The sequence below is a fragment of the Labrus mixtus genome, chromosome 11, assembly GCF_963584025.1.
Source record: "Labrus mixtus chromosome 11, fLabMix1.1, whole genome shotgun sequence".
Taxonomy (NCBI): domain Eukaryota; kingdom Metazoa; phylum Chordata; class Actinopteri; order Labriformes; family Labridae; genus Labrus; species Labrus mixtus.
The window spans coordinates 11,043,275-11,067,933 of record NC_083622.1 but is presented as its reverse complement, the minus strand read 5'-3'; the positions used below and the strand labels follow the sequence as shown (position 1 = coordinate 11,067,933).

Here is a 24,659-nt window from a genome sequence, read left to right as displayed (position 1 = left end):
AGCAGTTTAGTTTCACAAAAAGAGAAAGACTGAATCTATGTTTAAAGTTTGTACTTTTCTTGACCATGTGCATGCACAGTTACTTTCCTACGAATCACATGTTTGTTGGTGCTGACATTGAACGATGCAGCCTCACTGAGCCACAATCAAATCCACAATTAAGACCAAATGAATAAATAGATAAGAATTTGTCAGAATATTAAGTGGACTTTTAGAGAAAAGGCAACCATGATTTAAAAAAAAAATTGTAAAAAAGATGTTTAAACAATGAAAATGTCGAGGATGCATCTTTATTCTTGATGGAAACATTGAAGCTGCATCCTCGACATGCTGTACAAAATGACAGTAAGATGCTCTGTGGAGTTAAGGGAATAAAAATCTGCTCTGCACTTTTAATCTTTTTTGTTTTTACTTTTAAAATCTTAATGCCTGAGTTTGTTACTGAAAATGAACTGGTCGCTGTGCGGGACACGACAGATCAAAGGTTCATAATTCAATTTGTCAGTTCCTTCTATTGCAGCATTGTGTACATTTGTTTAAATGCAGAACTGTGGGAACTTCCAAGAGGACGCACATGTCGATGAAATGGATGACCACAGAGATTGGTTTGAGATCGACAGTTTGAAAATGTCCTATGTACTTGTATAGGTTCAGAAAGAGGAAGGTGTCTCTGGTTTTCTTTGTGGTTTTCTGTGAATAAATGTGACTGTCAAAGCCTTCTGTCATTCTCAGAAGAGAGCATTAATGAGAGACTGTTAAGGATGGAGGAAGAAAATAATTATTCTATGATAGCGTTTTATCATAGCGGCTCCCCTAGAAAAGGTAAGTTTTATTTATTTAAGTTTTTTAAGTTTAACTGACTCCAAAGCTTATTTCACTCTGACTAGTTTCACAGAAAAAAAAAAGTTGGTTTTATCTTTTGACTAGAACACATGCTTACAGCCGGCTTTGTTTGAAAGTTTCACATTGTTCAATCCAGTTGTTAAAAATAAACAAATTAATAAATGGAGATTTTAGTTGTTGGGATTTCTGGGTCATGATCAGTGGTGTAGTGGTGCCTAAAGAAGTAGACTCTTCACTTTTCCCCAAAATGTTTTTTTAAGTGACTCGTCCAGCAGAGGAAAAACAGTCTCTGTTATAAATAGTGACATGTACATATTTAGTTTGTGTCTACTAGCCACTTAGAGACGGAGTAAGGAGAGTCATCCATTCACCATCAGGGGAAAAAAATTGCAGCATACTACTTAATACTGTCAATCAATCAATCAATGGTGTAATCAAAGGAGATTTAGAACTCTATGAAGACTGACAAATAAACTCTGTGTACCTGCGTATACCCTGCACTTTACACCATTGGCCATGATACAAAAAATAGCAATCTCTTGCTGTTTTGCAGTTTGTCCACAATTTCCTGTGAAAACAGCCCAATCTGAATATGTTTTTAATCAGAGGCTGCATGCTCCAAAAGATGTTGGTGTTTCATCTCCTCATACATCAACAGAAATACACGCTGGTGTCTAAAGAGAAAAAACAGTGTCAGAAAAAAAATCTCCTCTTCAAGACGGTAAAAAGTGAAGAACCTCCAAATGATCACAATCTGAAACCTGTCGTCTTTTATTAATAAATCTAAAAATGTTTTAGGCAGCTTCATGTGTTTCATGTCTTTTTGTCATTTACATGTAATGAGCACTTCCTGCAGACAGGATTCTAGATCAGGGGGAAGCACAGTCAAGAGAAACAATGAAATACGTTCACTAGGGAAGGAAGTGGCTTAATATTTCTGTGAGACCATGAGCTTAGAAGCGTTTCTTCAGAGCTCATCTCTTGTAGGCTCGAAATGTAACGACCCGAAATTTTATAAAACAAAATGTAATAACTGGTCAATAATGTAACAAGATGCTGAGCCCAAAAACTAAACTATAACTTTTTCCCTTAATATTTCTCTCCTAATAGTGTAATAATTGTATAACATCAAAGAGTGAGGCAATCATATACAGTATAGGGGACGGGGGGTATTTGTGTATGATACTCTACAGTTATTACATTTTGGGTCATTGTTACATTTCGGGCTCTTAAGGCTGAAGGATCTGTTTACAGTTGTAGCTTTCAAAATGAATCATCATAGTTACACAACTCTTTAAGAGTGAGCAAAAGTGTCTGGGGTGAATTGGGCCCCTGCGATGAGTAATATGTTGAAATTACTTGTTGTGTTGCATCCGGGAAGAACAAGAAGAACCAGAAATGATCGATAATGAAGTAAATCTATCACAGCATTAATAAGCTCTGTATTATGCCCCCTTCTGTCTCCATGGGAAGTAAAAACTACATACTGTCATTCAATCTTTCATCTAGAGAATAAAGAGGAATCGACAATTTATTCAGTGGTGACACCTAAAGAGCCCGCAGCTGCAATATCAAGTAAGTCATGACAGCTGTTGTTTTCTTTTTCCAATACACCACAGAACATGCTGTGATTATGGGGGGTGGGGTGGTCATGTGCATGTGCAGCACCCTGTAAGTAACATTTGCTCAGTGATTGATTTCTACAAAGCCCCTTCAGAAAGTCAGGTTGTAGCTCTCTGAAGTCTGAATCTGTTTCTTTTCCAGAAGTAAGGTACGAGTTCTTCTTGGGACAAGTTTCCCTTTGCACTAAATGACAGTAAATCCTGCTTTCTTCCATTGTTGATGTATGTTCCATTGTGTCTATGAACCTACGCAGGAAGTCAGTCAAATTAAAGCTTCTGTGTGATCTCGATGTAGGAGCCCTGTTTAGGAGTTATAAAGTGTAAGACACAAATTGCTGAATTGTTGGAATCTAGCATTTGAAATGGAATGAGAAATACATCTTTCATAAATGAAAAAGATATTTGACTGTCTTATTTCACAGGACGCTCAGGAGCGAAGCCAAGGCAAGCGCATCAATTAATAAATGAGCCGCTATACTCGGAAAAAATATATTTCTTCCAAAAAAAGGATTAACCTAAAAAAAATCCATCTTTGTCCCTTAAGGGGCTCCGTACATTTCAGTTGTGTTATCCCAAACAGGAAGAGAAAAATATTTAGCCTAAAGTTTATTACAATACAATTTAAAAACGTCTCCTGTTTTACCATAATAACTGATAATTTGATGACCTGATCGTAATTACAGTCATTCTTTAATTATGATCTTTCTAATAACTTGCAGATGTTGAAACAGCTGGACGCTCTAAACTTCATGTGCCGGTGGTGTGTTTGGGGATCCTCTCTGTCCTCCTGGTGACAAGCATCAGTGCTATCATATACAGTAAGTTTCATTCGAACACATGTGAGTCAAACTGAGAACATTCACCTGAACATTTAAAGCAGCTTGATTTATATAAAGTGATGTTGAAATTAGGGCTCGACCGATATTGGATTTTTGGGGCTGATAGCGATATTAGGCACTATTAATTTCTCGAGATCTCTTGAAATGTGTATCATTGGGCACTTCCACTTTTACCGGTCTTCCTTTTTTTTAACATTGGTGTCTGTATTTCTGCATGACAAAAGGTTTTTTTTTAGTGTATCATAAATTGTCTGAATGACCAAAATATACATGTGCATATCTATTTTCTCATCGTACTCATTTTAAAAATGGATGCATTTCTTTTTAGCAGCTGATGTGAGTGTTTTTTTTTTTTAAATGGTTCACATGTCAGGCTACTGTGACAACAACAGGAAAAGCAATGTGTCTGCAGGATACCTGTCTTAAAAAGGGTCAGGAATAAAGCATGTGTGCATACGGAAAATTATCCTTCTTTGATAAAACCTGCTGCATCCATTCATCAAAAGATTGTCTAACTGATATGTTCCTCCTTTTCGTTTTCACCATAGTCACTGTGGTAATGAACAAACAGAAAGCAAGCCTCGGAGACCTCGAGGCTGAAATTCAGCAACTGAAAACAGAGAGGGGTGTCTTTGAGAATGAGACACAGAAGCTGAGCAGAGTCACTGACAATCTCAACCGGATGCTGGAAGCCATCCTGAAGTTTGACACCTTCCCAGTAAATGATTTCTGCCCAGAGAAGAGTAAGCGCTCCTTTCTGACCCTAACTATTTATTAACCAAAGAATACAGACTAACGTGAGGCTACAGATACATTATTTTAAAGTACATTAGAATTAATAGATGTACGGGCAGGTATAAATCTATGTTAATCTGCTTTGCATCCTTTGCCTGCCCTAAGCATGCACTAATATTTATACCCACACGGCGCCATTTTCCACTGATGTCACGATCAGAGTGGGACGCTCAAATGCTGTTATAAAGTCTTGCTGCTGTGTAAGAGGTTTACTAGTTATAGAGATAGTCAGAAAATATGGCTATATTTCAAGTTTAAACTATATTTTGGAAACGTGTTAGCTTCTGTTAGACAAGAGCTATATTTAGCATTCTGCCATGTCTGTGCTAACATTACCATTTAAGTTATTTGCAATGTAATTGGATGGTTCACAGTAATGTTAGCTTTAGTTACCTTTGATGTTAGTTAACATTAATATTAGCAAACCAAATTTGTTATGTTAGCCAGCTAACAGTTAGCTCAACGCCAATATTAGCTGTTGTGACTTAGCTTTCAGTAGGCCTGCATGACTTATTGAACTTTGGAGGTGCTGAAATTATAACTATGAATTAGGTTTCCTAACATTTCATATAGGATTATATGCCTTGCCTATCTTCATACAGCGTTTCACAGATTGTGATTCACAGTGAATTTAAAAAAAGGTTAAAGATGACTGTCTGGTTTACAGGAAATATTGAGAAGCTGTAAGCTGAATAGAAAAAAAACTGAATGTTTTGATAGCCTAAGCAAACTAGTTTATTTAAAAAAGGCACTGTGAAGTTGAACTAGTAGACCTGCAGTTACAAGTAAAATGGATGAAAGAGAGATTTAACCATCAACCTGTACAATACTCTAAATTTGTCTGATCTTGAATCTTCTTTAATTTGTGTCCTTTGTTCATGAATGCAGAGTGTCAGCCGTGTCCGAAAGGCTGGATTCTGTTCCAGGGAAAGTGTTATCTGTTTTACAACGGAGAATCCCAAAATTGGAAGGAATGGCAAGATAGCCGAACATACTGCCAAAACAGCGCTTCAGATCTGGTTGTTATAAGTAGTCTCCAAGAACAGGTGAGCTCAACCACTTGAGTTTTAATTGTCTTATGTCAGATGTAGAATTTAATTAACCAAGAAACAAAACGTTACACTCACATTCATGCAATGTTTTAACATTTTAAAAGTTTTAATTATCTGTAAAGAATCTCTTGAAGTTTGTGTATATGATAATCAGCCACCGATATGTCTTCCAGGAATTCATCAGCAAGCACATCACATCTTACCATGATAAGTTTCATGGCTTCTGGTTGGGATTACATACAGTTGACGACAAAAACTGGAAGTGGGTGGATGGACGTAATGACACTTTAGGGTAAGAGCTCTTAAAGAAAGTCACAGCAGATCACTATCACTGTCCGCCTCATGTTCATCCACTCTCACAAACTGCTGAGTTTGTTTGCTAGTTGTATAAACTAGAAAATTATTATATTTTAACAACCACTACCATTAGCATTCAACCACATGGCTTATCAAATATATTGTTTTCCCTGAAATGGGGCCAAAATAATGCTTGTGACTTTTGCAATTGATTTAATTTTCAGTTTTGATCAATTGAGAAATGCTGATATTTGAACCATTATTTTTAGATGTCATACGTTTTGTAAGATTTCCGACCTGGCTGACAGAGAGTCAACAGATGTTAGCTTCCCACCTTCAGTGTGAGTTCTGTTGTCACCTGATATTATTACCGATATCCATGTTGTTTGTTCAAAGGTACTGGATGACGCTCGGTTCCTCTGGTCCGTGTGGGCTCATTATCCCCCAGAAGAATCTTACAGCAAACTGGGACCCAGCAAAATGTGACTTTTTGAACAAATTCATCTGTGAGCGTGAAGCTCTGATTATGTCTGATTGATTTTGAATTAGAGATCAGTTTTGTTTTCTTAAAATATTCTTGCTCTTGCTGTTTGTTCAGGAGTATACTTTTCCAAAACTTTATCCACTTAATGAAAACTCAAACAGATATTAACACAAAGTATGAATGACTCCTCCCCCACTCTCTCCTCCCAACATTTCCTGTCTCTCTTCAGCTGTCCTATCCAAAAAAAAATCCTTTCATAAATATATATAGGCCTAAATATACAATCTAAAGACAAAGTAGTATGTAGCTTAAGTGTAAGTCGTTTTTTTCCACTGCATCGTTTACAACATCCCTTTAATGTTCTCCAAGTTGCACTGAACGATATTAAATTGGTTTTAAATGTTCAGAAAACTAAATGTATGTTGTTTTCTAGGGCTAATACCCTTCATATTACCACCCTGCTAGGATCCGTTATCGAGAGAGTTGAAGACTATAAATATCTCGGTGTATGGATAGACGACAAACTAACATTCAAATTTCACATTGACAATCTTACTGACAAATTCCGACAGAAGATTGGTGACCTTTATAGAAATAAATTACATTCTGTTCTGTCGGAAAAGGATAATCGAAGCAGTTTTTCTTTCAGCTTTGGATTATAGTGATGTGGTCTATAGGCATGCCTCTACCACTACGCTGAAGCCCTTAGATGCTGTTTATCATTCTGCACTTAGATTCATTACCGGTGATAGCGACATGACTCACCGCTGCATTCTACATGATAAGGTTGCTTGGTCCTCTCTTACTGAGAGATGCAATAACCACTGGCATCTTTTTTTATCTATAAAGCCCTTACCGGAAAGCTACCATCATAGTATATCACCTCCTTGTTACATCTGAACCCTGTTCCATCTTTAACCCGCTTGAGTGAGAGGTTCCTCATGCCAGGACTGACCTGGGGAAAACTGCTTTTAGTGTTAGTGCTGCAAACTCTTGAATTTGAGCACTTTTATCCCTTATGGATACTTTAGGAATATTATTTTTAACCACCCAATACCTGCCTGTTACTGTTTTATTTGATTTTAATTGCTGACTTATCATTGTAGTAATTTCAAGCTTTTTAAATTATATTGGTTTATTGTTCTTATTGCTCTTTTATTGATTTGATTTTCTGTGGTAGCTTTATCTCATTTTGTTAAACTCATTGTTTGCCTTTTATGTATGTTTTATCTGCATCATTGTAAATGAGGGTCACCCTCAATGACCTCTCCGAGATTTTAAATAAAGGTTGATGATGATGACATAATTCAATAACGCAATTTATTACATTTGTTACATTTTGTGGTCTATTTGAACAGATATTGAGTTTGCAGGAAGCTTTAAAATCCCCCAAAAATGGGGGAAATAGTCTGTTTAAGTTGTGTGTATAAACACTCACAAGAGCTCTGGTCCAATCCAACTTTATTTATAGAGCACATTTTTATTAAATCAATAAAAAAAAACATGGGAATAAAAAGAGGAAGGAAGCTAAGGAAACTAAAAACACTACAAAATGTTTCTGTTAAAGAGGTGGGTTTTAAGAACCCTTTTAAAAGTGTCCGCAGACTGTGGTGCCCTCAGGTGGTCAGGTAGAGCATTCCACAGACTGGGAGCAGTCGATAATAATATCTGATATTTTTCAACGAATGAGCTTTATTAAATTAAAACTAAACATGGGACATGTTTTTATAGTGCTTCATAGACTTTTAGAAACTTTATTTTTTCCAGGCACACATTGGTGATCCACTAAAAACAGCTCCACGTCCCACTTTTTGGTCCTGACCCACCAGTTGAGAACCAGTGCTGTAAAAGTATAAGTGCAAACATTTTTAAGCTACCCTTGTAGGAGAAGACCCTTTAATTTCAGCACAGGTTATACCAAGTGAGCGGATGATTTAACAGTAAATACAGTCAGTGGTTATGATTCATAAAAGCCCAACAGGAGAGTTGAGACTAAAAGTGCAAAGCAGAGGTTTTCATTCAGGCTGCAGGGTTACTGGTGACCTCCTCCAGCAGGGGTTTGTAGAGTTGGGGGTCTTCAGGACTCTAACAGAGAAGAGAGAAGAAAGAGAAAATCATATGAAAAGGTGCAGACACAATCAAATCTGTGAGAATTTCACACATTTACAGAGTGATTACACACATTGACTGTACATGGTAAATGGACTTGAGCTTGTAAAGCACACTTTTACACTGCAGGTCACACCTACACATTGACACCCTGATGGCAGAGGCTGCTATGTAAAGTCTTCATCTGGTTTCATTTGTCCCCATTGCAATAAATAAATTGAATATTAATTAGCCCTCAGGCTGCTCTTTTTGCACATTTGCACACCTCCACATTGCACTTTACTAACTTAGTAAAAATTCTCATTTTGGGTTGACCTCTTGACTGATTTTACTGCGATGTTTCATATCGTTTCATATTGTGTTGTGTTGTCTGATTGTTTAACTTTCTTTTGATTTTGATTTTAGGGTGATGTTGTCCTTGTATGTGTTGTCTTCTGTGTGCTGCAAAAACACAATTCCCCCATGTGGGACAATAAAGAATCTGAATGTGTAGACTCTACCTTGTTCTTCTCTCTCTTCTGAATGAAGCAGAGAGCCTTGATCCCCAAGACAGCAGAGCTGATGACCACACAGAACTCCAGGACGGACAGAACAATCAGCACGGCGTTGATGCTTCTCAAAAGCATCTGATGGGACACAAAAGAAACAGCGATGTGTTTAAAAGCTGTGAATATCTTTAGGAAGCTTCTGACAAACTCATTTTGAGAGTTTCTTCATCGTCAACTTGTTTTAAGTCTGTATCATCATTAGCAGCAGTTAACTTTGAAGACAAAATGCTGTCTCATTTCTACGGTGGCTGGGAAGTGCAAAACACTTTAACAAAGCTTGAGATAAATTTACATTTTATAAAACAAAATTACAAAACCCACAACACTTTTATCAAGGACAAAACTCATTTACAAGATGTGAAACACTTTTACACGCGCTGAGACAAATTTACAATTTTACAGAATCTTGACGGAAAGGTAATGTACCAAATGCCGGAAGTGACCCGGAAGTGAATATCTGGTCCTTCTGTCTCATTGGTGTCCTTTAAAAGTTCAAGAGATCGTCCACACGAAAAGCAAAACTGACTAATCTGGCTCAAATGAGTTCCACAAAACAGGCGAAAACATCTTTCCATCACCACAAACTCTCGATCACTCCAAATCATTGTCTGCCAAGTCTTCTCACCAAAACAAACAAAATGACCCCTCACTCAATCACTTCCTGGTTACTTCCGGCATTTGGTACGTTCCCTTTCCGTTAAGATTCTGTAATTTGTAAATTTGTTTGGGGACTGGTAAAAATGTTTCACACTTGGTAATTTTGTTTTGCACTTCCCAGCCACCGTATGTTTCCATTCCTCAGCGACACACAGCTTGTATTGTCATTGGTCAGATAACATTTCCCCCACACATACATACCAGAGTTATTGCTTTGGCCTCCAAGCATTTAGTCTGATCAGGAGATAAAGTTGTTGTAGTGTGTCGGTTGTAACCATAATCGTAATCATTATTTCGACACATCCACCACAACCCAATGTGTGCAATGTTGATGCTGTAGAGCACGATGGCTGCAATGGAGAAAGCAACTCCTGAGAGATTCAGAATCACGTTGAGGATAACCTGTAGAAGAAAAATCTCAATGTATGAACAACAGACACGATGAATGTACAAACTCCTCCTATTTTATGGTCTCTATATGAAGACAGATTCAAAGTTGACGATTCAATGAACGCTAACAGGAGGATTTTATAAAGCTGGTTTACTCACCAGGCAGGGACTTGGACGCTTCTCAGACACGATGCTCACGACACCAAATAAAATAAACTAAAGAGAGAAGAGACAAAAACATTTAAACTTCCATTCTTTCACACCAACTCTGATACCCATAAGTCATTACTAATATCTTCTACTTCACTGTAATATTAGTCAATCCAAAGATGCAAGGGGAACACTCGAGGAAGCACGTTGTTCATTTCAATGTTTTATATGCATTCAACTTTTAAGTCAATCATCTGAACAATCCTGGTGTCACCTTGTCCTCTGATCTTAAAGGTTCTTCTTCTCCTGCATGCTACAAATCACTTTGTCAGAATTGGACCATATGACAGTGTTCACAAACATTCAAAAAGCTCCATAGAAGTAGTTTAGTCTTCTTGCTGATGGTCTGATTTTCTTTCATAGATCATGTTCTTCATAGTTCTCAGTTTTAAACTGCACCAACTACTTTATTTATTTATACATTTTTAAGATTTATTTTGGGGCTTTTTGCATTTATTTGATGGAACAGTGGATAGAGTAGTAAACAGGGGGAGAGAGTTGGGAATGACATGCGGGAAAGGAGCAACAGGTCGGACCGGAACACGGGCTGCCTGCTTGGAGGACTGTCTCCTTACATGAGGCGTAGATAGCCTAGCTGTTTGGTTGCTCCCCATGTAAGGAGGATACAGCTTCTTTCACCATCTGCTTTCAACAGGTTTAAGATTGAGGATTAATCTCTCAGATAGTAAAACAACTCTCCATACTTTGACCTTTACTCGAGGTTGGAGACGGGGTCGATTGACTGGCCAAACGATGTAGTGTTTGTTTATCTCAGACACTTGTAGCTTATAGCTAAATGCTAATGTCAGCATGCCAACACGCTCACAGTTACGTTGCAAAGCAGGTCCTGTCCTGTAGGAAGAAAACCGGCAGCTGAATCTCCAACAGAGCAGCCCCAATAAAGTTACTTTAACTTTACTTTAGTTTTGTAAGGGCTTTGGGACGCACATATTTAAATACACACAAAAAAACAACAACATAAAAAACAAGTACAACATGAGTTTGCTTACCAGTCCTCCCATCCAAAAGGGAAACTTGTATTCATCCATTTGCCACCAAGAGCCAGACCCAGAGCAGAGGATCGCTCCGAGGCCGATGTTCAGCAAACCAATCATGATTTGCAGAGCCTGATGGGGGAGCAAACACAGTATGAGCGCCACACACCTGTACAGTTTAAAAGTAGTTACCAGGTGTCATGGTTAAAGTCATCTGGAGAACAACACGGGGGGGGGGGGGGGGGGGGGGGGCAGAGAATCCTGTTAGAGGACCTCTGTCTCATAGTTTCATTGTTTACTCAATGTTCCTATCATAAATAAAACAGAACATTACCTGAAGACCCGAGACAGGTACAGAGCCCAGACGGTGTCATGAAAACACTCTGCAAATGAGACTTTGTCCTCATAGCTCTTTTCAGACTGTTTTTTTTAACTAAGCTCAGCGGTCATCACATTTTTATACATTTGTATTGATTCTGTGACAGCGTAATATTGGTGTCCCAGTCTGAGAATTCACATTGCTTTTCAGCGGGAACTCCACATATACACACAGTCAGACATGCACGCACACACAGCGCTGCGCTCCCCCGCTAGCGCCGCTGAAACCGGCTCGCCTCTGTTACTACCACTAAAGACGGTGGGATCACTTCATCCCCCCATTACACTCAGATTGAAGGTGAAACGTCACAGGGGAGTAAATACCGCGGCTTGAAACAGAAGTCTGATGAGGGCTTGTGACTTTAATGTGTAGCTTCTGGCATTTCAAACACACAATTTAGTCAGAATTAAATCAGAACTGAGTGGGTGAAGGAAAACGTATGTGTGTACATTTTAAAGATGAAGTTTCATAGAGATACTTCAAACATGAGCTTGTTACTTACCCCCAGGACTGACTGAGACGTGCCCTGGAGCTTCTTCAGATGCTGGGACACAGAGCAGCACGCAGGGCTGTAACAAAGGCCTTTGAGGATTTGGCATATTGGAGGTAAAACACTTTGGGGGTCCGAGGTCAAAGTGAGCACAGTGACCCCTTCAGCCTTGGTCATGGTCACAGACATCCTGCCAGCTCCGACAGACTGAAAACACAAGAGAGTAACTGCAGAATCAGTTTGCTGTTTCTTATTCCTTAAGTTTTAAAATAGTTACAAGCTGAATCTAAATGTCAAAGTAGTCCTCATAATCAGTTTTGCTGAGTGACTGACCTTTTCTTTTGGCTGACATTTATCGTCTCTTCTATTCCCTCTGACCAAAGTTTCACACAGTCAGTGAACTTTTTACACTTTGTCATTGAACCTTGAAGTGATTTTATGAACCTGTAAGTTCTTAGTCTGTGTTCTTAGAGCAGTGATTATCTGTAACCCCATAATCTAAATTATCTCTGGTGATTAGACAATAAACATAAAAATAAAATCCCAATTCTGAAATACTCGCATTGTGCTTGAAAGCGGACAGGCGTATAAGCATATCTTAAAGTCGGCCCAAACAGTGTCCGTCGAGAAAAAAAGCTGACTCTTGTACAAATGTAGTTGATGACCCCTGCCTTAGAGGAACTACTGGAAACTTTCGGTTTCAGTACAAATTTAAAGACGGCATATAACACCTGTTACCCCTCTGAAACATTGTGTCTGCAGAATGAATTTAGGCTCACAGTTTGCTCGCTCTGTGTCTCTAGTATGGGAGGCAAAGCCTTCAGTCATCAGACTCCTCTCCTGTGGAAATATCGTCCAGTTTGTGTCAAAGACGCAGACATCATGTCTTACTTTTAATCATTTAATTCTGTATTTGCTGACAAACTGCCTGCACACTTGTTTACATTTGATCATTTGTAAGCGCTGGATTTGCACAGCTCTCTATAATGTGACTGCCCCTAGCAAAGTATGTTTACATTCAGTTATTCTCTCTTGTACAATTTGTTGTTTTTATTTTTTCTTTATTTGAGACGCTAGAAGTAATGTGAAGCTAAATTCTGAATATATATATAGAATACATATATTACATTTGTTACGGTTTATTTACCTTTACACTTATTCTTCTGATGCTTTATTTGCTTTGTTAATCCAATAGAAGATAAATCTAGAAAACACTGTTAGATTTTACTTTACGCACCCTTTCAACACAAAGTCCCAGCTGAGCAGTTTTTTTTTAAAACTGCGAACATGTTTTTCACAACACAAAAAAAGAGCAAATCGTTACACTCAGGCCTAAAACTACTGTTCTCGATGTAATTTAATGACTGTAATCAGATAAAACGCGGAAGAAAGTAACATATATAGATGTTATCATCCTCATTCTCGAAAAAAGTTATTACAGTCTATCTGTGCTAAGGAGGCATAAGAAACATAAGAAACATAAGACAGAAACATAAGAAACATAAGAAACACAAGACAGAAACATAAGAAACATAAGAAACATAAGACATAAACATAAGAAACATAAGACAGAAACATAAGAAACATAAGAAACATAAGACATAAACATAAGAAAGGCATTTAGTACTCACATAAAAGTTGTTTTGGGAATAAACTCAAAATTGAGGAAGTCCGTCTCACTCGATGAGCTGTATTTACTTGTATTAGGTAACCAAGACACACACCACACCTACGCATATTTTATGATATCTTTTTCTAACTAGAGTGCTGCTGTCTCAGTAGCGTTGTGCTCAGTGCTGCCACTAGCGGTCGGAGGCTGTACTGCATTAGCATATCGTATTATTTTAATTCTGACCTTCAATATATTTAAGGCACAAACGGTGTTCATTGGAAAAACAGCTTGTTACATTGCTTTGGCAAAAAATCACAATGTTTTTAAACGATTCTACGTCATTGTTATTGTAATGTGGCGTCCAGCCACGAGGGGCAGCACTGAGGTCCTTTGCCTACGCATAGACAGCAGGGAGGGAGATAAACTAATCATTTCCCCCATCTGGGAAGTTGACTGTTGAGCCAGATTAAGCGAGTCACTAATTACCATCTATAGTTACAATATACTCTTTTGTGAAGTGTCTCGTGTATTGTGCTGCTGCCTTTCTTGGCCAGGATGGAAAATAGGACAATGGTCAAATGTAGAAACGGAGAAATGTCTAAATATGAACACCAGATGGCGTCAATCCCCCGGTTCAGCCTAAACCCTGCCGGAAATACCACAGAAGAAGAAGAAGAAGAAGATCCACTGGCAACTATGGCGGAGAGAAGCAGCACGGACAGCAGCGGCGATGCTATTAAAGATGAAAATGTGGCCTCTGAAGGATCTATGATCGTGGTAACCGTCAAAACCCCAAATGGGAAAGAGGACATCACAATTTCAGGGGATTCTTCTGTCGCCCAGGTGAGTTTACTGACATTTCACATCCGACGGGCCGATATGATGCTAGCATGACAAAGCGTCCTCTTAGCCAAAAGGTTTTTAATGTTGTCTGTGTCTTTCATCCTCACGGGTGTTTACGTGTTGGCTGCCACATGTCACATGTATGCCCATTTAGATTCAAGTAACACTGGTGTTAAATAACGGGTTAGGATACTTTGCAGTAAAGTTTAAGTCTATAGCACTGACCGCTGTTTTCAGACCTGGTGTAACGGTGTAAACAGCGACCCTGTCAAATGGTACCTGTCAGAGTAAAGAGTAAGAAATGTCAAAAACAATTTGTATATAAATGACAAAACTTAACCCCTTTTATCTTTTTTAATGTCTCTTTTGTGAGAAACATGTCATGTTTGTGTGTTTTCAGTCGCTGTTTAAAGTCGTTTACAGGGTCACTGGTTACACCGTAACACCTGTCGGCAGTACTGCCCTACAAAGGTAAAAGACCTTAACTCGCCAGAGTGTAGAACTGAGAAAAATGACTTTAAAGTATTTTTGTTGTTCAGCCAAATGAGTTGCAGGCAGAATATTGGGAATGTGGCAATTCTTTGTCTTTTTAATCAGGTTATTAATGTACATAAAAATCTTGAGCTTAAACATAACCTTTGACCCTTATTTGGAAGTTAAGGTACTCTGCCGTTGCATTGCCTGTACAATAATAAGGGGTCATGCCAAGGCAAAAGGCATTAACTTCCATTTGATAGCTCCCTTGGTTGCTGATCACTATATTAAATCAGTATATGATAAATAATGATAACATGAAATCTAGTGATCATGGCACAATTAAGTGCTTGATGACAGATAGTAAAACAAAGACATAACACCTTAACTTCACTGCAGTAAAACAGTAACTTCACTTAGAGCTGCAGCAAAACAATGACAGAAGACCTTAACTCAGTTTGAGCATTAAGGAATGCTGCAGTTCAAAGACAAAGACCCTGATGAGTGAAGTTACTGGACTCTGCCTTGGTTTCTCGAGGGCTTTTGGAAGTTAAGGCAAATACAACCTACTATTTTCTCAAAAGAAAAACAACACAATTGACTCAAGATATTTGTCCACATGATAAAGCACATCTGTAATGTTCCAAAAATGACAAAAACTCATTTTCGAAAAAATTGAAGTTACTGCCTTTTGCCTTTGTAGGGCAGAGTAGTTAACCAACATTACTAAACACATTTTAGTGCCGATAGGAATCTGGGACACGTTTTCTTGTAACCTTTGTACACTGTTAACAAATGGCGAAACTAAGAAACGCATTGTGGATTAACTTGGTCAACCTGTTCAGGGGGCTTTGACCCTTTGATGTCCTCTGTTAATGACAGTTTCATTGTATTTGCATAGACACTAAAAAAACACTGTCTCCTACTGCTTTTGAATAATTACTACGAGATTAAAGAGGACATATTATCCCCCTTTTTCAAACAGTTCCCTGTGGTCTAAATTAAACATCTGTGCTGTGCTTTGGTCAAAATACAACATGAATCAAGCACCAGAGGAGGTTTGTGACCCTGTATAAACCAGCTCTCTCAGAACGCTCCGTTTTAGTGTGTGTGTGTCTCTTTAAATGCAATGATCCCCCCTGAGTTTTCCTGGTAGACATCACTCCTTCGGTAGTGAGAATAAAAATGGCAGACCTGCTCAAAAGTTTTGTTCTAGGCTGGGAGTGGAGTCCATGTGGGGAGATACCAGGGGAGGGGAGGGGATTTATTTTTACAAGAATCTCACTGTGATGTCACAAGTTGAGCAAATTTGAAACTGAGCATTTTTCTCTGTGTTGTTAGACTTTATGCAGACCACAAACAAAGGACTGGATGGATTTATTTCATATTATGTGGGTCTGAAGACACTCAGGTTACCAAAATAAATGTTAAAGGGGCTATATGTAACATTCAAAAATACTGCGTTTGTAGCGATACCACATGACCGTTAGGTGAACTACACCAGTAACCTGTTGCTCGCTCTCCCTCACTTGCTCGTCATACGTGCTCGTACGTACACAAACGAGCATCATCATCAGCCGCGAAACACTGGATATTTACCGGCATAATGTTTACAGAGGAAGTAAGTGGTCATACACATGTGAAAGTCTGTGAAGGAGTCTGTGTGTCTGTATTCAATCTCCATCCTACAAACGACAGTCTCTGCAGACACTGGCTGAGAGCAGGAGTGTGTGATGAGTTTGTCCGCCTTTGAGAGCTCTTAGGGCGGATAGAAGTGTGTGGAAGGTGGCCTCTGGCTGTAGCGAGAGTGTGTGGTGAGTTTGTACTGTTGATCTCTGTAAGCGGAGCGGAGTGAGGAGGACGTTGAGAACGTGCATAAAATGTCACTTCCTGGAGCTTTCGCGGAAAATATGACCCGGGGAAAAATTGTATACAGGCAACACAGATAGACAGTGAACATCAGTTAACCGTTCGCTTATTAATGGGCGATAAAAAAATATTTATACATGTAAAAAGTTACATATAGCCCCTTTAAAAAACACTGTAAAAGTGGATTTTTCATAATATGTCTCCTTTAATGTTAGTTTTCTACACCCTATATTGTTGAGGGGGGAAACTGTTTACTCATTATGGATAATAAATTGCCCTTGCTCTTTTTTTTCTTTTGTCCAGTTCAGACAGGAGGTCTCCAAAAAGTTCCAGGCCAAGCAGGACCAGCTGGTGTTGATATTTGCTGGCAAGATTCTGAAGGATGCTGATGCTTTAAGCCAGCATAATATCAAAGATGGGATGACTGTTCATCTTGTTATAAAGACCAACGCAAAGTGAGTGCAATTTGTTTTTGGGAGATGTGTTTTGGTTAAGAGGTAAAGCCTGCTTAAATTGTTCACCTTTTACATTTTCTTTGTCTCTTAAGACCAACAGCTGACAGTACATCTCAGGCAAGTTCTAGTTCTGCAGCAGCTCCAAATAGCAGTAGCAGCACCAGCACCACCGCTGCTGCAGACAGACCAGGAGGTGGCATGAGTCAGAATCCAACCCAACCTGCTAATGCAATGAGTAAGAGTTAATGTCCTGTCCTGTTTTCCCCCTTCTGTCCTGTAAGTAACTGTTGATGAAACTATGGATGTTTTCTTCTTTTAGACACTGTACAGTTTGACACACCAATGACATAAAACAAGACAAATTAAAATGTGATCATTTTGCTTTAATTTGTTCACCATAAAGTATACCTACAAGGCACTAACCTCCAGCTCTCCTCCTCCTCCTCCTCCTCAGGTGGACTTGGTGGACTTGGTGGACTTGGTGGACTTGGTGGACTTGGTGGTGGACTTGGTAGTGGACTTGGTGGTGGACTTGGTGGTGGACTTGGGGACCTGTCCAGCATGTTGGGTCTGGGCTCTGGTTCCACCAACTTCATGGAGATGCAGCAGCAGGTGCAGAGTCAGCTGATGTCAAACCCACAGATGCTGTCGCAGGTCATGGGGAGCCCGATGGTCCAGAACATGATGTCCAACCCAGACCTGATGAGACAGATGTTGGCAGGCAATCCTCAAATGCAGCAATTAATGGACCAGAACCCAGATGTTTCCCAGATGTTTGGAAACCCTGAGCTAATGAGACAGGTCAGTGTAGACTGGGCTATCTTGTCAGAGCTCTGACATAGCAAAGACAATAAGCACTGGATTTGGGTTAAGAAAATCTTTCTTGTCCCCAAGGGGCATTTTTGTTTGCAACAGAGAAAATATATATCATATAAAACAGCATAAAGACATAAATACATCTGGTCTCAGACCAACCAGTCACTAATCAAATCTGAGCCTTTACAATCGGGCCTTGAAAATTCTGGACAAAAAAACAACACTGCCGCATTTTAAGTAAATACAAGATTTTAATTTTTACAAATTGGACTGACTCCCAATATGTAAAGCTTGTGTTTAAGCGTCTAAACGGACTTGCTCGTCAGCCTATCTGCAAATACGTATAGAGACTACAGGGCTGCAGCAGAGCAAGTGGTAACTGTAAAGTTCCATTTTTGCAAAACATCCTTTGCTCAAACGTTTCTTCTGTGAAAGGAGTAAAATCTTGGATCTCACTACCGGGTCACTTGAAGCTTACTGCAAACTTCCCCAGGACTGTGTTAGGTTTAGAGTTGACTTTTGTTCTTTTTGTCTTTGAGCAGTTACAGAATCCCACAACGATGTCCATGCTGACCAATCCTCGAGCCATGCAGGCCCTCGTGCAAATCCAACAGGGCCTGCAGACCCTACAAACAGAAGCCCCCGGATTCATGTCCAGGTTCCATCAATTTGCTCTAAATATAAGATAACTAACTCTGAGTGTAGTTTTCAAAAATGAATGTGTACTTAAATGTATGCATTTCCCTCTCCAGATTGTCTCTTGGAGGCCTCCCAGTTCCCCCATCCACAGGGGGTAGCATACCTCCAGTAAACCCACAGCCTCCTGGCATGCCATCAGGAGCAGGTCTCCCCTCAGCCAGCAGTCCCTCCCAGCAGCAGCTAATGCAGCAGATGTTACAGATGTTTGCCGGCGGTGGGCCATCAGTATGTTTCATCCAACTGACTTAATTTTTCCTGTTTTAATAATCTAAGCTCCTTTTTTTTTTTTAAACTCAAAAACTTCAGATTTCTTTATCTAGTTAAGCTCCTAACTTTTTAGGATTGTTACTGTTATTAAGATACAATCATTATATTTGTGGTGTTGATTTGCAATTATTGCCTTTAGCAAACATGTATGTAAAGAATTTAATTTCAAACCAAAAAAGGCAAACTGTTCTGGAAAAGTTTGTTTGAGTTAGAGTTTATTTGCTTCTTGAAGGAACTTTCAGTTTGCGTGGAAGCTGGCGCCCCCTGTAGTCAAAGAGATGCTTCTCATCTCTTAGCTGTTAGAAGTGTTTTTCTAAAATCTCACCCAGCTTTCTCTAAAAAGTCAAAGGCATTTCTTTTTGCGAGTCTGCTGTGAAAAATATAACAAAAGCTGTCTCTACTGTCAGTCAGTGTCACATCTACCCCATGACAGCAGATATGAGCGTTCAAAGTGACTGTTTAGAATCCACCTTGTTGCTTATGATCTGGTTTGCTTTTGTAGGTCATAAACATGTGTTAGCATGTAGATTTCACTTTGCTTCAGAACCAGCTAAAACTCCTCACAGTAGCTTTAAAATGTGCATAAAAGCACATACAAATACAGTTATTAAAAGGAGTTAAAAGCCAAACAAAAGGTTGCAGTTCTCTGTTTAGTTACGATAAACTACCAGCTTCAATTAAAGATTCATAAAAGGATGGGACAATTCTTTTTAAGTTCAGATCTGAAAGAGTCAGGGGAAATAGTTGTTCTGAAATCAAAAAATGTCACTTTTTAAACTGGGAAAATAATGTCAGCTGTAGTGTCACCCACAGAAATCAGCTTTGTCGATTGTGCATGGAAATAGAAAGTTCTAGGCCTTTCATCAACATATTTTTGTATTTATTTATTATTTAGTGAAGAGTTAGAACAGTGTTTGGAATTTCAGTAGAAGTTGTCACAGCTGAATGTCTCGTCTTTTTATTTTTTATTTTAAAAGGTTTGAAGTCCTAACACTTAAAATAGTATGGGGTGTGAGGGGATGAGTTTGAACATGTTTTGATGTTGTTGTTAAAAAAACAAAAGTGCCTAAATCAGCTGTTTTATATGAAAAAATAAATGTTTGTTGGAACCTGTGTAGCTGTATCTGACCTCTTGTGACGTCCCTCACAGCTTCAGACCCCAGAGGTTCGTTTCCAGCAGCAGCTCGATCAGCTCAGCGCCATGGGCTTCATCAACCGCGAAGCCAACCTGCAGGCTCTCATCGCCACGGGAGGGGACGTCAACGCCGCCATCGAGAGACTGCTGGCCTAACTCGCTTGCTTCCTCCTGGGGTTAAAGGTGAAAGACCAGCAGAGTCAGGGACGGTTATGGGTGATTTTAAAAAAAGTTATTTCCAACAGACTCGGTCCTACGCTGAATGCTGTGAGCTGCTTCTGCAAAATGATGCCAAGACCGTCGCTGCTCGGACCGCTGAGTTACTCCTGCAACTGTAGCTGGAGATGATTTCTGTAAAGACAAGTGCTTATTCAAAAGATTTAACATTATATTTAATTTAACAAATTCTATTTAGGTGGTAAGAGTTTCGAATCAAAGTTCTGTTGCAGTAGGTTGGATGATGCTCTTGTTAGATTCGATCTGTTTCTGTCTTTTGATGGTTTTTTTTTTGCCTGGTTTACTGGTATTTATAGAAGTTAAACATTTTCATTATCATAACTGAATCACGCGAGGATGGTCAAACTGCTGCCTCAATATTTGGAGAAGAGGAAGTGAAAGTTTTCAAGTTGTAGAACAAAGGATGTATTGTGGGTGTGATTAAGGGTTTGACAGCGTTATGTTGTTTTTTTTTCCACATTTGAAGGAAACTGACTTTTCCACTGCACTAAAACATGCCCCTCGTTAGATTAAAGGTTGTGATTGGTCTTGACTTGAACCAGGCCGGTTTAAATGTGTCTGAAGAAGAGGAAGAACTATGAATTCTGTGACGGTGAAGGTGCAACCTGCCATACTCTTACCTAGTTGTCGTTGCCTTCAAGACTTTGGTTCAAGTTGATTTCTGGTCGAGTAACATTCCAAAAGTAAAATGAAATGGGACATACTCCTGATATTTTTGTTTGTTTTTTTGTTCTTATTAAATTGATTCTGTCTTAAGTGTCTGAACAGGTCCCAGATAAATAACGGTGATGCTTAAAATAAATTCTGATGAGCCATTCAAACCCTGTTGATTAAAGATGAAGTAAAACTCATAACAATTACAGTTGTGTATTTTTATACCAGCAGTGCAGAGCCCTAAATATAACGTTGGGATCTGCAATTCCATACACCGCTTAATGATCTGTGAAATCTTTTATTGTATGACTTTGTCTGGACAGAAAAGTAGGCTTTTTTTTTCCAATCCAATAAACCATTTACAACTTGTCTTTGCTGTCTATTGCCTACTGTATTATGTTGAATTACACCCCGTCTTTAAATACATTTTTTCCAACTCCTGTCATATTTTAATGATCTATTAAGTATATAATTCATAAGAATCTAAAATATACGTAGATCTACTGTGAGGCACTTTTTGTTTGCGTTGATTTTGGCACTCCCTGTGTCAGCTGTAGTGTCACCCACATAAATTGTAGTCGATTGTGCATAGAAAGAGGAAGTTCAAGGCCTTTCATCATTTTAATGGTCTATTAAGTATATCATTCATAAGAAACCAAAATGAACGTAGAGCTCCTGTGAGGCGCTTTTTTTTTATGTACATTTTGGCGCCTCCTGTGGACAAAGTGGTACCTCATGTCTTTGCTGCTCTTGTCCATTGCTGCTTGCCACAAATGTAGCCAAAGTTATTGGGGTTATTATAAAATAAAACGTATGACTTGTTATGTGTAGGCTTTAGGATAAGTGCAATACATACAAAGAGTTTAGAAAAAATTGGCAAAGTCTCCCTAAAATTAAAACTACTCTAATAAAGAGCCGCAAGAAACTCTGGCCTGCTCTTGTTTCGCTCAGAATCCTGACGCCTACAATTCCCACAATGCATTACGAAGGCTTCCGGAAAGGGAAGCAAACACAGTCAGCTGACTTGGCTTTGTGTTGATGAGTAGTTTTTAACAGTTTTAAGGCCGTTTTTTTTGTGGCGATTTCATATTTGACAGTATTTTGTTTTATCACCGATAAGTTAAAAGGTAAACATGTTACGACCGAAGGCGTTAACGCAGGTCCTCAGCCAGGCGAACACAAACGGAGTCCAGAGCACACTGTGAGTACTGTTGGCTAGTAAGCAGCATGCTACCGAGATGCTAGCTGAGGCAGGAGTGTTAGTATATTTAAACAGTTTTACTGATACTTTTATTACCCTTTACAACGCTGTATTTTACATACAATTAAATACAAATAGCTTGTTTAAGAAAACTAACCATTCAATAAAATATTCCGCCATGAGTCAGGTGAGCAGGCTAAACATGTAGAAATCAACAACCTTGTTTTTACTTTGACATCTTTAGGTAACTATTGAAATACTTTAGAAACAACTGACGTGTTTTTTTTTGCAAGTAGTGCGTCTTAAAATATGTCAAATGTAATGGTGACTGAAACATTGAATTATTATTATATTCAGTCCCCCCCCCCCCCCCCCCCCCCCCCAAATGTGCGTCCATCACCATTATATCATATTTTAAACTACATCAAAAAGTATGAACAGCTTTTGCTCAGCAGCACAGCCAGAGGGAGTGCTGTCATGTGTGGACCACTGAAGGAGGTATCCTACTGTCATTGCAAACACATTTAGAGACATTCCTGTGGTTGAAGGTTTGTAAGCTCGACGTCACTGTAAATGTGGGAAACCTCAGTGTCTTTCGAGTTAAAACAAAGGGTTTTGATTTAATTTAATTGAAAAAATATGAATACAATAAAGTGCTATACGTCGGCAGGTGTATTTGCATTATTCTATGATCAGTTAATCATAATTTCTAAACATGTGAGAGTTCATGGTTGTATCCATAGACTGCACGTCTTTTAAATCAGACTTCAGACTATTGCTGTATGGAGCACGATGTGTTCCTGTCATACCAGCGTAAACTGTCATGAAAATGATCTCTAGCAGAGAGTGGGAACCCTGTATGCACTGTAATGTGATTGGTCAGATTATGTCCCGCTGCAAACCTTACTGTAGCTAGCTGTAGATCTTCTCAACAGTGTTAAATTAAGATCATTCAAAGTCTTTTGTGAAATAATTCAAATCTCTATCTGATGGGTTCTTGAACATCTTCAACAGCTTATTGAACAACGAAGGTTCCCTCCTGGCGTACTCTGGCTACGGAGACACAGACGCTCGAGTGACAGCCGCCATCGCCAGCAACATTTGGGCGGCATACGACAAGAACGGCCACCAAGCCTTTAACGAAGACAAACTCAAATTCATACTCATGGATTGTATGGTGAGAAGAGCCCTCGTGTTCATGAGGACTGATTGTGTCTTTGACATTTAGAACTGATACAAACTCTGCTCTGTCAAAAGGAAACTGATAAATTATCAGTGAGTTCAGAACGTAGTTTCCCTTTGTGACCTTCTCTCTCACTTTCTCTCTTTTAGGAAGGAAGAGTGGCCATTACCCGTGTAGCAAACCTCCTCCTGTGCATGTACGCCAAAGAGACAGTCGGCTTTGGAATGCTTAAAGCCAAGGTGAGACTTGTGACACGTTTGCGTTCAGTCATTTGCTTCAACAACCAACTTCACAATCAACCAACGTCTCACTTTCAACGGCCTGGTATTCATGAATGCTCCCTTTTTTTCTTGTACATGCCAATCTGGTTTTTAGATTCGAGGAAGGAAACAGGGTCCTTGTTAACACTGATCTGTGTGTGTTGTGTTTACAGGCGGAGGCCCTTGTGCAGTACCTGGAGGAGCCATTAACTCAGGTAGCAGCATCATAGTGAAGACGTGTCTGTCCCTTCTGTCTGCCTGGAGAGGGGGAAAACAGCTTCATATGATCCAGGTTATTCATGGACTACTGTAACATTCTGTGTACATGCATATATATCTACGAGTGTGTGAGTGAACGTGTGTGTGGGGTGAGGGAGGCAAGGGTTGAACAGTGTATTTATAACCATGGTATTAATCTAAAAGCTTGTATTGGTTTTAAATATTGGCCCGCTGCTTTGACTCAGCGTCTGATGGTCCGTTCTGAAAGTCCACATAGTTTTTCAGGAGGAACTCTGGGTGTGAAAATGTGAAAATGACTCCACATTTTCTGCAGGGTCCTAGCTGATTTACTCATTTGCAGTTTACGCTCAGGCGCGTCGATCACAGCGAGGCAGAAAATGGAACATTTTGAAACCCACCAGAGGGCCTACATGCAAATGATAAAAACATTTGTGGAATTCTTTATTAAAAAATGTTCTTGCTGATGCAATGCAGTGTGGATTATTTTCTATATGTTGTGTCAAAGTTGTCAAATAAATAAAAAATGGAATCAATATTCAAACAGACTCATTTTGTATCTTTGCTCTGCGCTGACTGCTTGGTGTGACATGAGTGGGCTCAAAGATCAACATGACATAGATGAGTTGAAGCAAAAAAAAGAAAACAAAGAAAATAAATTAGGGGTTCCAAAATGATCCATAAAATCAAAACTTTCTTAAGGAGAGTTATTTACATTGAAGTTTTCACAAGGATGTCTTTAGTGACTGCTATGAAAAAATAGTCCCAAAATCGCTCGTGACAAGAGGGTTGTTATCTTGTATATGGTAATAGTCCGTGGTACACACCTCAATTAAACACGACAGTGTGAAAAATTGGCCTATGAAGATGTTGTTTTGGGACTCTCTACAGCTTCATTGACCTTGACATCGTCCTCAAGTGAGCACCATAAAATAAGCCTGATTGAATAATCCTGGAAATCCTGTCTAGGAAGTCCAATTTTGAGGATGGAAAGATATCACTAAGAC

General features: G+C 39.1%; 4 protein-coding genes across 7 annotated transcripts; 3 read left to right on the top strand and 1 right to left on the bottom strand.

Moving 5' to 3' along the window:
* The first annotated feature begins 627 nt into the window (after positions 1 to 627).
* On the top strand, positions 628 to 7,560 carry LOC132983601 (CD209 antigen-like protein E). Its single transcript, XM_061049980.1, has 7 exons — positions 628 to 822; positions 2,353 to 2,418; positions 3,185 to 3,283; positions 3,853 to 4,047; positions 4,988 to 5,145; positions 5,325 to 5,443; positions 5,845 to 7,560. The coding sequence occupies exons 1-7, from the start codon at positions 762 to 764 to the stop codon at positions 5,984 to 5,986; spliced, it is 840 nt and encodes a 279-aa protein (XP_060905963.1). The 5' UTR covers positions 628 to 761; the 3' UTR covers positions 5,987 to 7,560.
* LOC132983602 (membrane-spanning 4-domains subfamily A member 8-like) lies at positions 7,377 to 13,451 on the bottom strand. 2 transcript variants are annotated; one of them, XM_061049982.1, is made up of 7 exons: positions 13,342 to 13,451; positions 11,723 to 11,917; positions 10,857 to 10,973; positions 9,796 to 9,852; positions 9,448 to 9,648; positions 8,542 to 8,667; positions 7,377 to 8,017 (listed from the first exon to the last, which is right to left on the bottom strand). In XM_061049982.1, the coding sequence occupies exons 2-7, from the start codon at positions 11,897 to 11,899 to the stop codon at positions 7,952 to 7,954; spliced, it is 744 nt and encodes a 247-aa protein (XP_060905965.1). In that variant the 5' UTR covers positions 11,900 to 11,917; positions 13,342 to 13,451; the 3' UTR covers positions 7,377 to 7,951. The 2 variants fall into 2 exon arrangements, with proteins under 2 accessions (XP_060905965.1, XP_060905964.1); XM_061049981.1 differs by lacking the exon at positions 13,342 to 13,451 and adding an exon at positions 12,044 to 12,158.
* A 471-nt stretch (positions 13,452 to 13,922) lies between these two features.
* On the top strand, positions 13,923 to 21,140 carry ubqln4 (ubiquilin 4). Of its 3 annotated transcripts, none has more exons than XM_061049975.1 (7): positions 13,923 to 14,165; positions 16,812 to 16,963; positions 17,056 to 17,186; positions 17,442 to 17,764; positions 18,322 to 18,437; positions 18,532 to 18,703; positions 19,896 to 21,140. In XM_061049975.1, exons 1-7 carry the CDS (start codon positions 13,938 to 13,940, stop codon positions 20,034 to 20,036), a joined length of 1,263 nt encoding a protein of 420 aa, XP_060905958.1. In that variant the 5' UTR covers positions 13,923 to 13,937; the 3' UTR covers positions 20,037 to 21,140. The 3 variants fall into 3 exon arrangements, with proteins under 3 accessions (XP_060905958.1, XP_060905957.1, XP_060905959.1); XM_061049974.1 differs by having other exon boundaries at positions 17,056 to 17,198; positions 17,418 to 17,764; XM_061049976.1 differs by having other exon boundaries at positions 17,056 to 17,200; positions 17,480 to 17,764.
* A 625-nt stretch (positions 21,141 to 21,765) lies between these two features.
* lamtor2 (late endosomal/lysosomal adaptor, MAPK and MTOR activator 2) lies at positions 21,766 to 24,196 on the top strand. Its single transcript, XM_061049971.1, has 4 exons — positions 21,766 to 21,972; positions 22,987 to 23,149; positions 23,305 to 23,394; positions 23,589 to 24,196. Exons 1-4 carry the CDS (start codon positions 21,905 to 21,907, stop codon positions 23,643 to 23,645), a joined length of 378 nt encoding a protein of 125 aa, XP_060905954.1. The 5' UTR covers positions 21,766 to 21,904; the 3' UTR covers positions 23,646 to 24,196.
* The last annotated feature ends 463 nt before the right edge of the window (positions 24,197 to 24,659 follow it).

What these genes read in the sequence shown, in the direction of transcription:
- LOC132983601 (XM_061049980.1), top strand. Translation starts at nt 762, where the DNA reads ATGGAGGAAGAAAATAATTATTCTATGATAGCGTTTTATCATAGCGGC. An exon ending in TAGCGGCTCCCCTAGAAAAG is followed by an intron (nt 823 to 2,352) that starts GTAAGTTTTATT and finishes TCTTTCATCTAG; the next exon opens with AGAATAAAGAGGAATCGACA. An exon ending in GGACGTAATGACACTTTAGG is followed by an intron (nt 5,444 to 5,844) that starts GTAAGAGCTCTT and finishes GTTTGTTCAAAG; the next exon opens with GTACTGGATGACGCTCGGTT.
- ubqln4 (XM_061049974.1), top strand. Translation starts at nt 13,938, where the DNA reads ATGGCGTCAATCCCCCGGTTCAGCCTAAACCCTGCCGGAAATACCACA. An exon ending in GGGATTCTTCTGTCGCCCAG is followed by an intron (nt 14,166 to 16,811) that starts GTGAGTTTACTG and finishes TCTTTTGTCCAG; the next exon opens with TTCAGACAGGAGGTCTCCAA. An exon ending in ACCCTGAGCTAATGAGACAG is followed by an intron (nt 17,765 to 18,321) that starts GTCAGTGTAGAC and finishes GTCTTTGAGCAG; the next exon opens with TTACAGAATCCCACAACGAT.
- LOC132983602 (XM_061049982.1), bottom strand. Translation starts at nt 11,899, where the DNA reads ATGTCTGTGACCATGACCAAGGCTGAAGGGGTCACTGTGCTCACTTTG. An exon ending in AGCGTCCAAGTCCCTGCCTG is followed by an intron (nt 9,649 to 9,795) that starts GTGAGTAAACCA and finishes TTTCTTCTACAG; the next exon opens with GTTATCCTCAACGTGATTCT. An exon ending in AGGCCAAAGCAATAACTCTG is followed by an intron (nt 8,668 to 9,447) that starts GTATGTATGTGT and finishes GTGTCCCATCAG; the next exon opens with ATGCTTTTGAGAAGCATCAA.
- lamtor2 (XM_061049971.1), top strand. Translation starts at nt 21,905, where the DNA reads ATGTTACGACCGAAGGCGTTAACGCAGGTCCTCAGCCAGGCGAACACA. An exon ending in TCATACTCATGGATTGTATG is followed by an intron (nt 23,150 to 23,304) that starts GTGAGAAGAGCC and finishes TCTCTCTTTTAG; the next exon opens with GAAGGAAGAGTGGCCATTAC. An exon ending in TTGGAATGCTTAAAGCCAAG is followed by an intron (nt 23,395 to 23,588) that starts GTGAGACTTGTG and finishes TTGTGTTTACAG; the next exon opens with GCGGAGGCCCTTGTGCAGTA.